The 15,096-nt window shown below is 39.4% G+C and overlaps 1 protein-coding gene across 1 annotated transcript in view; it reads right to left on the bottom strand.

Annotated features, from left to right (window-relative positions):
• mfsd2b (MFSD2 lysolipid transporter B, sphingolipid) overlaps positions 1-15,096 on the bottom strand; it is a 111,081-nt gene that overhangs the window by 57,325 nt on the left and 38,660 nt on the right. Inside the window, exons 5-6 of the mRNA XM_059981824.1 lie at positions 11,714-11,792; positions 3,169-3,362 (exon numbers count right to left, since the gene is read on the bottom strand). Coding sequence (XP_059837807.1) covers positions 3,169-3,362; positions 11,714-11,792 — 273 coding nt within the window. The remainder of the gene's footprint in view (positions 1-3,168; positions 3,363-11,713; positions 11,793-15,096) is intronic.

The following is a 15,096-nucleotide window of genomic DNA, read 5'->3' as shown; positions in this document are numbered from 1 at the left end:
TTAACCTGAGGGTATTTGATGTTACACTAGACAAGTGAAATGAGAAAGTATTCCCCTACATTTCACTAATGTCACGTGTCTCATAGAGCAGAAAATAAATTTTAAAAAGTGCTTTCTTCAGAGAATTATTGTGCACAGTTACAAAAGCCAGCTTCCATCATCAACAGCCTAATGTTAAGCTTTATTTCAAATGAAGTGACTGACAGTTATGTGTTTTGCCATAAACCATGGAATTACAATCACAATGTCCCAAAAGCAACATATGCAAAATTAGTAACCCCTAATATCCAGCAGTTGGTATGGCAAAGGAAAATTGAGATGCTATCTATATAAACAAAATCAAAAAGGTAAATAAAATAAAATAAAATATGTTCACGTAATCAATCAGTCCCTGAAGGAGACAAACAGAACTGATGTTTCTGATCTAGGATCATGAATTCTTAAGAATGGATGCAGAGCAGATTTGGAAAACTTCATCAGAAGGCTGCAGAAACTTAGCATGCCCTCTTCATTCACTGAAGTTATTGAAAACAAAACTCACTAGGCAATCCCATATGATTGGTGCACGTTCACTATTGACTAAATAAACAACCTCAGGCAGACCACTTCAAATTGTAAAGAAATTTAGTGTTAGAAGTAAATAAGGAAGTACGTTATAGCTGTTTAGATAGGTAAAGAACAGGTAAAGATCAGTGCACTACAAGTTACTGAAGAGAAATTTTTAAAAGATGAATGATTTCACTGACTCATTCACATCAGTGATTGCTGTGCAAAGCATAAATCAGGACCTTTTCCATGGATAAATGTAAAGAATAGGCGCTGGTCAAGTTTATTATGACCGTGAAAGGATTCTGCAAGACTGCTCTCTGATGTTGAAGAAATTGCCTCTGAAGAAGCAAGTGTAAAAAAGTAAGAAACTTGCAAACTGATGATTCATTGAGCACTTTGAGTGAGAAGATGGAGTGGGAGAAAGCCTGAGAGACAAGTATGCATGATAGTCCATTTAACAGAGAGGACATTCTACAGGTGACAGTGTTCCACAGCTGCATATTAATATTCTACTTAGAATAACGGGTCTGCAGGCTGACTTGACTGAATGGAGAGTTTCAGTGTTATCTGCTCCATTAAAGATACGCCACTTTACCAAGAGATTCTTCTGACAGGAGTTACCACTGGGGCACAGGATTGTGAACAGAAGTTAACACCACTGCAAGACAAGAGTGCCCTCCTCTTGTAACAGCATTTAATATTCACAGTACTTGGGCGGAATTAGCCAGATTTGCTGAAATCACTGTCACTAAATGTAGTCAAGAGGTCATATGTAATTACAGTGGATGTAGCAGAAGAATCACCACTAATTCCACACCAATATCCACACTAGCATGGATAGAGCAGTGGCTGATTGACAAGAGGCAATGAGTGGGAATAAAAGGACCCTTTTCTGATTGGCTGCCATTGACTAGTGGTGTTCAGCAGGGGGCGGTGTTGGAACCGCTGCTTTTTACATTCTGCGTCAGTGGTGGAATGGTGGCTTTGTGGTCAAGCTTGCGGATGATATGAAGATAGATGGAGGGGCAGGTGTTGTTGAGGAAGCAAGGAGGCTGTGGAAAGACTTGGACAGATTAGGAGATTGGGCAAAGAAGTGGCCAATAGAATACAGTGTCAGGAAGTGTATGGTCATGACTTTGGTAGAAGGAATAAAGTGATAGACTATTTTCTAAACGGGGAGAAAATTCAAACATTCAAGGTGCAAAGGGAATGGTATGAAGGCAAATGCGATGTTATCATTCATTTCAAGAGGACTAGAGTACAAAAGCAATGCCGAGGCTTTATAAGGCACTGGTGAAGCCTGACAGAGTATTGTGAGCAGTTCTGGGCCTTTTATTTAAGAAAGGGTGTGCTGTCATTGGGGAGGGTTCAGAGGAGGTTCACGGCAATGATTCAGGGAATGAAAGGCCTATCGAATGAGGAGCGATTGATTGTTGGCTCTGGGTCTTTACTTGCTGGAGTTTAGAAGAATGAGAAGGGATCTCACTGAAACCTATCAAATGTTGAAAGGCCTAGTTAGAGTGGATGTAGAGAAGTTGTTTTCTGTGGAGGGGAAAGTCTAGGACCAGAGGACACAGCCTCAGAATAGCAGGACATCCATTTATACGTAGATGAGGAGATGTAGGTGTGGGTCCATTTAAATGCCTGAGGCAGCAATGAAGGCCAGGTCATTGGGTGTATTTAAGATGGAGGTTGATAAGTTCTTGATTAATTAGGGCATGAAAGGTTATGGGGAGAAGTCAGGAGAATGGGATTGAGAGGGAAATGGATCCGCCATGATGAAATAGCAGACCAGACTCAATGGTCTAATTCTGCTCTTCTGCCTAATGGTCTTATGATCTAATACCTCTCCTCCAAGCCCACCTCTTCAAGTTCAAGCTCTTTGTCATCTGGCTGCACATATATAGAACCAATTGAAACAATGTTCCTCTGGACCATTGTGCACTCACAAAACATATTTCACACATAGCACATAAACCAAAATATAAGTTGTAAAATACCATTCAAAGATGCACATAGTGCACAGTACAGGTAAACAGAAAATAGCTCATGGTCCTAGTGACAAGTCTTCAGTGGTGACAGGGAGTTCATTGGACTTACAGTGTGAGAGAAGAAGCTTTTACACAGTCTGGAAGTCCTAGTCCTGATGCCTCTGTACCTCCATGATGGTAATGGATCAAAGAGATTGTGAGATGGCTGGTAGGGATCAGTAACAGTGCTTCGGGACCTTCGTCAGCAATGCTCCTGGTAAATGTCACAATAGTGGGGAGGGAGACCCCAGTGATCCTCTCATCAGTTTTTACTATCCTCTGTAGCACCTTGCAGTTTCTGCAACCGGACAGGGCACTCTCGATGGTACTTTTATAGGCAGTTGCTAGAATGGGGATGGGGACCCTTGCATGTTTCAATCTACTCAAAAAGGTACATGCTGCTTGACTAGTGAGCAGGTGTTGTGGGTCCACGTTAGATCATCTGTTATGTTCACACTAAGGAACTTTGTGCTCTTCATCCAGAATTTCAGTAGGGATCAGGATCTGAGGAAAATCTGAAAGATCTGAAAAGAGTTTGTTCAAATTCCTTTACCTATCCAATTTTGGGGTATCTAGCTAAATCACTTACCGACTGAGAGAGCAAGTCTTTTGGCTGCAAAACGCTGATGTTGCCATCAAGCTGACTAATTATCATAGTGGAGTTGGTACTGGTATCCTCTGACATATTCTGTAGAAGGCAGTGATTGAAGGTATGGCCCTGTGCAACAATTTGCCCCTGGACAGCAGCTCCAATCACTGTTCCAAATGCTTCCATTGTCATACCTGTAGAAAAATGAGAAAAATAGATCGATAGATACTTTATTGATCCCAAAGGAAATCACAGTGCCACAGGAACATTACACGTGCACAGATATACATATATATAAATGATTAAAAGAGGAGTAAGAATGAATAAAAAATCAGTTACCTCAAACAGTCTAAAAGGAGGGGGGGGGGGTCATCACTTCCCCAGCTATAGGTTGACTCATTATAGAGTCTAATGGCCGAGGGTAAGAATGACCTCATTTACTGCTCTTTGAAGCAGCACAGTTGTCTTAGTCTATCTCTGAAAGTGCTCCTCTGTTCAGCCCAGGTGGCATGCAGAGGGTGAGAAACATTGTCCCGAATTGCCGGAATTTTCCGTAGGGCCTCTTTGTTCTACCACAGCCTCCACAGTGTGTCCGGTTTGACTCCTATAACAGGGCCAGCCTCTCTAATCAGTTCATTGAGCCTGCTGGCATCATCTGTGTTGATGCCATTGCCCCAGATACCACCACATTGAAGATTGTACTGGTGACAACAGACTGGTAGAACATGTGAAGGAAAGGTTTGCATAGTCCAGTGGACCTCAGTCTCCTCAGGAAGTAGAGGTGACTCTGGCTCTTCTTGTGCACAGCCTCTGTGCATCTGTCATCCAGACTGTCATCCAGGTGCAACCCCAGGTACCTGTAGATCCTCACCACATCCACATCTTCATCATCAATAGTAACAGGGGGAAATGCAAGCTTAGTTTTCCTAAACTCCCTCACCATCTTCTTTGTCTTACTGATGTTGAGCTGCAGATGATTTTGCTTGCATCCTTTGACAAAGTCCTCCCTGTATTCATTGTCCCTTCCTCCCTTTATACACCCAGTTATTGCTGAGTCACCAGAGAGTTTCTGCAAAAGACATGACTCAGTGTTGTATCTAAAGTCTGAGGTGTACAGGGTAAAAAAAATGCTGGTTTCCTTTCGATCACCATATCTAGTGATTTTCATACTGCTTAGTTATAGAAAAATAAAAAGTGTGTTACAAAGAGGCATACATTCATCTATAGTCATTAGCATTAAATGTTTCAATGAAACCAAATGGACTCAATCTGCATCTATTACCACATTCCACTTTTAACACAAGTAATTATTGAAAAATTTCTCTATTTCTTTATCACCTTTGTCCCTTTAGGTTTTGCATTTCCACAGGAACTAGAGAAGTCACACTTTATTTTCCTTGCTGAAGAAACATTGCAACGCTCACTAATGCTTTTCTCATCACCTGCTTGTACATTTTGTGCTTTACCAAGGCGTGGGATGTTAGTGCTAGGAAACAAGACATTTCTCATCATCATGTACCCATAATATTATTGTGACAAAAGTAAGCCTCATTTCTTTTTTCTCATCTTGCTTTTAAAATCAACATCTTTAATGTGGAAAGATATGATGTACCACTTCATTTTTGTTTTGCTTTTAACAGGAAATATGCAAATCATATAGGGATGAAGCAGTATTGAAAATTCTTGGCATGAGTGATGTAGCTCGAAATCAGGACACTAGAAACACTGAAAATAAACATTTAAGTAAACTGTTTTAAAGTAATGATCCAAGTGCTAAAGAGCTCAATGGGGCAAAACTTTGCATGCTACCCATGTGTTGCTTTCCAGTTGAAATGAGCCTATCCAATTTGCAAAAACCACATTTCCTCCATTTTGTGTGTGTTGTTCTGGATTTCCAGCATCTACAGAATCTCTTGCGTTTCACATTCTCTCCATATTCTTTAAAAACATTTTGCTTTAATTTTTTTCCTTGAACCCTTTTATCTTCTCTGCTTCTCTGCTAATTTATTTAACAATTCTGTTACCTTCTGAGTGAATGATGCTTACCAGACAAACCTGATTGTTCAAGACTTTCTAAATTTAATGTGTACCCCTTGATATCTTAACCTATTGCAGTAATAAACTTTGGTCTTTCTTCCCTCTGAACAATGAGTAGTTCTCTCCAAGAAAAACTGGCAGAGCATGTTTAACTATTCTTCAAACCTGGAATAGGTTTCATTGCATGGCACAAAGTCTTTATGCACTGAGGGTAATTGGTACTTCTATATGCCTAGGAATGATTCTGGAAATCACCATATGGCTCTGTTGAGAGCAAAAGCACACAGACAACTTGATGTGCAGGTATATTGTCAAACTGATGCAAAGGTTAGCATCCATTTAGGAATTTGCAGTGCCAGATTTTTAAAGAATTCTATTCTGCAAACTTTATCCCACTGATCAGCTTTATTTTTGAAAGCTGTTAAAGAAAGATAGAAGCGTAGAAGAGCTCAGTATAGGCCCTTCGGCCCATGATGTTGGGCTGACCAATCTAACCCTTCCATCTGATCCACCTAACCCTTCCCTCCTACACAGCCCAAAACCCTCAGTTTTGTTACATCCATGTACCAATCTAAGATTATTTTAAATTTTCCTATTGTATCAACCTTTACTACCATCCCCGGCAGTATGGTCCTGGCACCCACCACTCCATGCATTTTTTTTAAAAAAACTATTTCTGTCAACTCATCTAAGCTTTCCTCCACTCACCTTAAGTGAATGTCCTCTGCCCTTGTCACACTGGAAAAACAGACATTGGCTATCCACTCTATCCATACCTCTTATCAACTTATACACTTCTATCAAGGTACAACTCATTATGTCACTCCAAAGAGAAAGCTTGCTCGACCATACGCACATTCTCTAGTCTAGGCAGCATCCCGCTAAATCTCTGCTGCATCCTCTCTAAAGCTTCCATATCCTTCCTATAAGGAAACAACCAGAACTTAACACATACTTCAGGTATGATCTAACCAGAGTTTTATAGAGCTACAATATTATCTCATGGCTCTTAAACTCAATCCCCTGACTAATGACGTGGCAGCAACTTTGAGGACATATGGTCTTGCACTTCAAGGTCCCTCTGTTCCTCCACACAGGTAAGAATCTTGCCATTAAGTTTGTACTCTAATTTCAAGTACGATCTGTCAAATTATGTATAATTTCACACTTTTTCAGATTTAACTCCATCTCCCACTTCTCCATCCAACTTTGCATCCTGTCTATATCCTATTGTAACCTACAACAACATTCTACACTATCCACAACACCTCCAACCTTCAAGTCAACTGCAAAGTTACTAACTCACCTCCTCATTTCCTCATCCAGGTTATTTATAAAAACCACAAAGGGCTGGTGTACCAGAACACATCCCTGCAGAACACCACTAGCCACCAACTTCTAGCCAGAATACATTCCTTCTTCCACTACCCTTTGCCTTCTGTGGACACCCAATTTTGAAACCACGAAGAAAGTGCTCCTAACTTTCTGTATGAGCCTACTCTGAGAAACCATTATGATTTTTTTGCTTTTACAATATTACCTGTTGATATCTGAAACCATCAGAACCTTGGTTTCTCGTTCAATTTGGCTAAAATTTGAATGTCATATAGTTCTTTAGAATATCTCAATACTGATGACATTTCATCATGATTAATTTAAGTAACCTTTCAGCAAGACATCAGTACATTAAAATAAAGTTAGATCTCTGTGACAAAATTAAAAATCCTGCAGATGATGAAATACTGAACTAAAAACAGAAAATGCTGGGAACGGCTCAGGATATTAGGCAGTGTCTGTTTGAAGTGAGAAGAGTCCACACAAGGAAAGATAATTCCTAAAAATTAGTGGGTGTGGTTTAGATGGGAGTTTGAACAAGTTAAAAGTCTAAAATAGACTATCAACCATATCCTTATATAAGGGATGGATTACTCATCCTACTGTGGGATAGAAAATTGGTCATCCTAATATTTTAATGATGCAAGCAGTTCTCTCTTGAACTGTTTATTTTTCTTCTGCAATTATATGCTTCGAAACAGTACTCCAAATATGAATCAAGGAACCCAAAGACAATGTAGAGACAACTAACATCATGTATCTATAATGCAATAAAATTGCAAAAGAATTTAATGGATGTAACCTCTGGCAAATATAATGTAAAGCTCCAAAGTTAATTTACAGTTTTTGTCCATCACTATTGATTTTATATTGTAAATTATTAATTTAGCTTGAGGTATCTTCCACGGGGGTTGGCAACAAAGTGCTGATGGTTCATACAAACACACTAATCAAGGATCACTCATATAGTGTCTGCAAAGGCATGAAGCAAAAGTTGGTTATAGTATAAGGAAAGTACATTAAAATTATGACAGTATATGAGCAAGGTCTAATTTTAAAAATACATATTATAAGGTCAAACAACAGAAAGATTAAGCTATATGTGGCTATCTAGAGAAGACAATATCAGATCAAAAGATAGGTTGACAACTTATCGCATAAAAGCAATGCTTGAGGATTGGGAAAATTGCATAATACCCCAATAAAGGATAAATGTTTTGATGTGGAAGGAGATAATATTCTTGGGAGTACTAGTAAGGAGTTTAGTAAGGAACATGAAAACAGACTAAAAGTTTCCAGCTGGATGCAGGTATTGACTTTAACTGTTTCGATGATAAACTCTGCCAACTTCATTAGGGATGATGCCTGGGCATGTCTAGTCTGGTGGTATTTAAATACACTTCGTCCATCCCTCTTGACTGGTTAGCCCTCACCCAATCAGGTTTCCAATGTCCCACCTTGTTTACAATCAAATTCCAGGTCTTACTTAGAGAAAGAAATTCATCTTTGTTAACATTCTTTTCCTCCAGTCTTATTTCAATGGCTTCCTTCACCAGGTGATCCCAAAAGCCACTGGCATAGCACAGTAGTTTGTGCCATCAAAGTCAGTCCTATAGCCATTGTGAATATAATGTTCCGCTACCAAAAAACAGATACATCTCCCGTGCTCCTTGATGCAGGTTTCCACCATGCATCCCGTCTGGTTGATATATAAGCAACCTCACATTCACAGAGAATCCTGTGTATGCCACCCATCTAACCAATCAGGAGGGATGGATGACGGGAGTATAAATACCACCGAACTAGTCACGTTCAGGCATCATCCCTGATGAAGATGGCAGAGTTTGTCATCAAAACATTGGTTATAATCGATACCTGTACTCGATATAACCATATAACAATTACAGCATGGAAACAGGCCATCTCGGCCTTTCTAGTCTGTGCCGAATGCTTACTCTCACTACTGGAAGCCTGAGAAGTGTTTATTCGTCATATACACTGGGAAAGCACTAGATCCTTTTTCAGACTAAGTTTTGTACAGATATGTGAAAAAAGGAAAAAATAGCTAAGTTTACAGTTTAAATTGGAGAAATAGGAAGTGGCAAATATTTCACTGGTGAAAAAGTTTGTAGAGAATGTCTGGCACCTTCTAGAATTCTTTAGAGTCGATTTATCAAAGTAGAGACAGAGAGAACAAGGAACTATAGATCAGATATGCTGACATGAATCGGGGAAATGCTGGAATCTGTTATTAAGGAAGTGGAAACAGAGCACTTGGAAAATAATAGCAGGAACAATGGAATCAATATGAATTTATGGAAGTAAAATCTGTTAGAACATTTTGAATTTCTATCGATTTGTATAAATAGGATGCACCAGTTGATATGATGTATTTGGGATATCCAGAAGGACTTCAATAAGGTGCCAAGCAAGAATATGTTTAATAAAATCCAACACACTGTATTGGAGGTAATATACTGACATGGAATGAGAATTGATTAACAGACAGAATGCCAAGTTGGAATAAACCTGTCATTTTCATTTTGGGAAGCTGTGACAAGTGGGCCATTACCACCATTCAAAACCCTCAATCCACCTCAACATCTAGCCATTGAGTGAAATGGCAAGTTTGTTGGTGATACTAAGCCGGGTGGCAGTGTGAGAATGAAGGTCTGAGGGATATAAGGACAGGCTTGGTGAATGGACGAGGACACAACATGTCTCATTCTTATTTAATGGCAGAGCAGGGCAGAGGACAAATGTCCAGCTCTTATTTCTGGGACATAAGAACATCAGAAACATTAGAAATGAGAGCTCATTTATTTGATAGAAAATCTCCATGGTTTTACATGATGAGAAATCAAAAGCTATTGGTTGTTCATTGGGACCTGGGTATCCTCGTCCAGGAATTACAGAAAGTTAACACGCAGGTCCAGAAATCAATTAGGAAGGCAAGTGATAAGTCAGATTTATTTCAAGAGGATTGAATAGAAGAGACCTGTTACTCCAACAATGCAGGGCTTTGGTGAGATTTATTCTGGAATATTGTGCAAATATACTGGTGCTCAGAAAGGATATAATAGCAATAGATGGAGAGCCACAAAGTTTAAACAAATGATTCTTGGGATGGGGGTGATTTTTCATACGCAGAGAAATATAGGCATGGCGGGCTCCCCTCAGTTAATAAGATTGAGAGATTACATCATTGAAATGACTCTATGATGCTGGACAGGATAGTTGCAGGGACGATACCTTCCCTGGCTCAGGCTTCTAAAGTTCAAGGTTCAAAGAAAATTTATTGCCAAAGTACATATATGTCAAAGTATACAACCATGGGATTTGTTTTCTTGTGAGGGTACTCCATAAGTCCAAGAACCATAATAGAATCAATGAAAGACTGCACCCAATGGGACAGACAAACATACAACGTGCAAAAGACAACAAACTGTGCAAATACAAAAGAAACAGGAAATAATCAATCAATCAATAAATAAATAAGCAAGCAATAAACATGAGATGAAGAATTCTTGAAAGTGAGTCCATAATTGTGGGAACAGTTCAGTAACAGAGCAAATGAAGTTGAGTAAAGTTATCCCCACTGGTTCAAGAGCCTGATGGTTGAGGGCAATAGCTGCTCCTGAACCTGGGGGAGTGAGCCCTGAGGCTCCTGACCTACTTCCTGATGGCAGCATTGGGAAGTGAGCATGACCTGGGTTGTCAGGGTCCCTGATGATGGTTCCTGTGTCAATGCTTAGTGTAGGTATGCTCAATGGTGGAGAGGCCTTTACTCTTGATGGATCAAGCTATATTCAAATTTTTGTAAGATTTTCCATACCAGAGCATTGGTGTTTTCATACCAAGCTGTGATGAAACTGGTCAATATACTCTCCACCACACATCTATAGAAGTTCATCAAATTTTTAGATATCATAGTGAATCTTCGCAAGTTTCTAAGGAAGTAGAGGCACTGCTGTGCTTTCTTCACAATTTCACTTACGTACTGGAGCCAGAACAGGTCTTCTGAAATTATAACACTTTGAAGTTGCTGACCCAGTCAACCTCTGATCCCCTGATGAGGAATGGCTAATGGACCTCTGGTTTCCTCCTCCTGAGGTCAATAATCAGCTCATTGGTCCTGCGATTATTGAGAAAACGATTTTTTTCATGGCACAACTCAGCCAGATTTTCAGTCTCCCTCCTATATGCTGATTCATCACCACCTTTGATTCAGCCAATGTCAGTGGTGTCATCACAAGCTTAAATATGGCATTGGCATTGTGCTTTGCCTCATAGTCATAAGTGTAAAGCCAGTAGAACAAGGGCCTTGTGATGCACCTGTGCTGATGGAGATAGTGGAGGAGATGCTGTTACCAATCCAAACTAATTTGCATCTGCAAGTGAGGAAATTGAGAATCCAATTGCACAAGGAGATAGTAAGGCCAAGGTCTTGAAGCTTATTGAGTAGTTTTGAGGGGATTATAGTACTGAATGCCACACTCTAGTCAATTAAGAGCATCCTGATGTATGCACCTATACTGTCCAGATATTCCAGGGTTGAGTGAAGAGCCATTGAAGTATCTTCTGCTGTGGATCCATTGTGATGGTTGGCAAATTGAAATGGATCTGAGTCACTTCTCAGGCAGGGGTTGATATGTTTCATCACCAATATCTCAAAACACTTCATCACAGTGGATGTAAGTTTTATCAGACAATACTCATTGAGGCGGGTTACCACATTCTTCTCAGGCACTGGTGGTCAGAATTTTAAAATTATGCCAGGGATGAGAACTTTTCTTCACTCAGATATTTCTAAGTCTTTGGAATTCTCTCTACACTAGGGCTTTGGAGGGCCGATTGATCAGAATATCGAAACATAGATCAATACATAATTATATATTAATAAATGATATATATTGTCAGTGGAGGAAAGTGACATCGAATTAAAAGATCAACCTTAATTTCACAAAATGGCAGTGCAACCATGAGGGTTTGAGTGGCTAATGCCTGCTTCTATTTATGTTGTAATGTTCCAATTTATAACATATCCATTAAATGACAGAACACGTCTACTCTTACTATTATCAGCAGATGGCCTCAGACAAGTTCAAAGTGAATATCCGTAAAACAAGTCGTTGATTTTACTGAAACTTTTTTTGGAAGAAATTCTACTCACGGTAAGCAGTTGCTGTGTCTCTCTCCTTCTGGTCGCTGCTCAGAAACATGATGAGGGCTGAGTACGGCACGTGGAAACACTGGAAAAGATGGTACAGGTGCTGATGTAAAGCAGGGCTGCTTTGGAATGTCCCCATTGGTTAATCAAGAGTGACTCTCAACAGAATATCACTTGGCAGATATGTTCTAGATCATGGTTTGATCAGTATGTAGTTTCAAATTACAAATACCGACTTGGAATCAAATGTTTCCACAAATTACTATTATTCAAATATTTGTACTGATTATCATTATTCTGACCATTTTTGACTCTAATCTGCTGATAGTTTACATATTTTCATTCATGTATTTGAACTTCATTCCTTGTCAAATCATATTCAGGAAAGGAAAGAAGATGGTTGTTCTTTAGTGGAGTGTAATATTTGAACTTATTACTAAATATTGCTCAAGAAATCACACATACGCAAGAATCAAGAATGAGGCATTTAGTTCTAAAAAGCTTAATTTAATAGCGATGGGGTATGCAGTTTTAGAATGAATAGAGAAGAAACAAAAACATTAAACATATAATTTAAATTCAAAATACTGGGATTTTTGAATGGGATTTGGGAATGAAGAATTTAATTGAAGGATGGAATGTATCAAATACATATTTTGTAATAATGTTGGGGCTGATGATGGGATTGGACCAATGAATAATTTAGTCGTCCAAACCTTGACATCCTTTAAAGGCAGGTGGATGGATTTAAAACAGCAAGTCCCATTGCCAGTAAGATACACTCAACAGAAGTGAAAATGGGAAGTGGTTGCAATAGCAAGGCTCATTGCTGGTGAGTTTAGTTTCACTCTACAGAAGCAAGAACAAGAGAGGAAATGGTTAAAACAGCAAGTCACATCAGCTGGCTTGATGGCTAATTGGGCAACAGCTGCCAATAAAACGAAAGAAGTTCAAGTACAGCAGCCATTGTGGGGGGGGGGAGAGAGAGAAAAATTTTGGAGTAGGCCAGGTAAGATCAATTAAGACCTTTTGCCTTAACACTACTTGAACAGACTCATTGCTTGTGGTTGCAACTTAAATGAGGTTACTAACAGCATAGTAATTAAATAAAGAAATTTAGCAGTTAGCATAATGCTATTACAACTTGGGACATTGGAGTTCAGAGTTCAATTCTGATGTTGTGCATAAGGAGATTATACCTCCTCCCTGTGAATGTGTGGGTTTCCTCTGGGTGCTCTGGTTTCCTCCCATGCTCCAAGGATGTACAGGTTAGTACATTAATTTGGCATTGTAAATTGTCCTGTGATTAGGCCGAGATTAAATAGTGGGTTGCTAGGTGGTGTGGCCTATTGGACTGAAAGGGCCTGTTCAGCACTCTATCTCTCGGATCAGGTGATGTGGGAGATGGATCCCACTGTGAGTCCTGGTGACTGCGGCTTTAAGAATGAAACTCAGAATTGATGACGTGGAACCTGAGTTTCAAGCCCCCGGTGCATCAGTGGAGAGTTACCTGGACGCTGTGTTTCAGAGTGTAGATTAACTACTTCAAACCTGCTCTGTGCTCATGGATAAGAGGGTGTGACTGTGAGTGAGGCGGGTTGTGGGATCCAAGAGATAGTGCTGGAAGAGCCTCAGCCCTTGAGTCTGCCCAAGTGGTCTGAGATTCTGTGTGGGTGGGGGTGGTGGTGGTGTGCTCTAGGAAGGATCAGCAACCTAACTGTGGTTCAGAGAGCCATTCGAGAGGCAGGAGAAAAGAGAAATATGGCTGTTATTGGGAATAGTATAATTGGGAGAATAGACACAATTCTGTCACAAGAATGAAGTCTATATTACCCAACTCATTCCCAGGTTCATGCCATTTCATCTGACCTGCAGTGGAATTTGCAGTGGAAGGGAAAAAATCCTGTTGTTGTATTCCATGTGGGTACTAACGACAGAGGAAAAACAAGAAAAAAGCTTCTTCTCATGAAATTTGAGAAGCTAGGGTCTAAATTAAAATGCAGAACCAAAAAACGTAATAATTTCTGGCTTACTACCTGAACCATATGCAAATTGGCACAGGGTCAATAAGATTAGAGTTAAATGCATGGATCAACGATTGGTGAGGTGAAGTGGGTTTAAATTTATGGGACTTGTGCAACAGTATCAGAGGAGGGAGCTGTTCCAATCGGATGGGATCCTCTTGAGCTATGCTGGGACTCGGGTCCTGGTAAATTACGTAACTAGTTTATAGATAGCTTTGAACTAAGTAATAGGAGAGATGGGTTCAAATGATCAGAAAAGTATGTATAAAGTATAAGGGAAGAAGAGTACGGGAAATATTACTGAATTCTAAATATAAAACTTAGTTTAGAAAGTGTTAAGTACTTGACTTCAGGCAGCATGGATACAAATTTGAGAAGAGGTATGCTAAACACAGAACTGAAGGTGTTATTTTGAATGCACACAATATACAAAACAAAGTACATGAGCTGATAGTGCAGTTAAAATTGGCAGTTATGATATTGTCATCACGGAACTGAGGCTGGAAGAAAAGCAGTGCTGGATCTTTCAAAGATGTGCATCATATTAAAAGAGAGAATTTATAGAATGCTTACTGTTGTGTATTTAATATTTCAACAATATTTGAGTGAGCTTGTTGATTAAGCATTTGTGTTTTTTAATTATGAGTTGTATGTATAAACAATACATACAAGACATGACATCTTGCTACCACATGATACATGTAAATCTTGCTTAAAGTAAACTCGAACTGGACCTGCATTCCCAGGTTTCCATCTCTTCCCTTTAATTAGCTTACTGTTTTGAAGTTACAAAACATAACATTAGTGAGGAGGTATTTTTAACTCAAATCTGAGACTGCCACCAACCTGCTAAAGTAAAGCAAGACTTTGAACTAAACAAAACCACAGCTGGGATGGTAGAGTTATGAAATTGTCTTCTTCAGAAGGGAGGACATCATGAAGGTTTTTATTAAAAATGAATAAGAAAACAGAAGAATTCACTGGTTTATAGAGTGAGTACCGGATGATAGAAGCCATTTCGAAATGGCTGGCTACATTTGAAAGATTAGCGTGTTTGATTACACAATTGGCTCATGTATACTCTATTGGAACAGTAATTTGAAGCAAATAAAATAGCCAATTTTTGCTAAGTGCCATAGGTCTAAAAGCATACTTTGCCTTGACTGCCCCAACTAAAGCAGCAGAAGTGAGCTTTGGTAATATTGTCAGAGTAATGCAGGAACACTCAGAACCAAAGCCATTGTTGATTGCAGAACACTTGTTCATTTCGGAGTATGTGGCTGAATTGGAGAGATTGCCTGAGCGTTGTCAGCTCAGTAGTTGGCTTAGTGATGCACTGAGATTGTATAGTTTGTGGGATCT

Source organism: Hypanus sabinus, chromosome 10 (genome assembly GCF_030144855.1).
Source record: "Hypanus sabinus isolate sHypSab1 chromosome 10, sHypSab1.hap1, whole genome shotgun sequence".
NCBI classification, from domain to species: Eukaryota; Metazoa; Chordata; class Chondrichthyes; order Myliobatiformes; family Dasyatidae; genus Hypanus; species Hypanus sabinus.
Note: the sequence above shows the minus strand (reverse complement) of the source record. Positions and strands in the feature narration are given on the sequence as shown.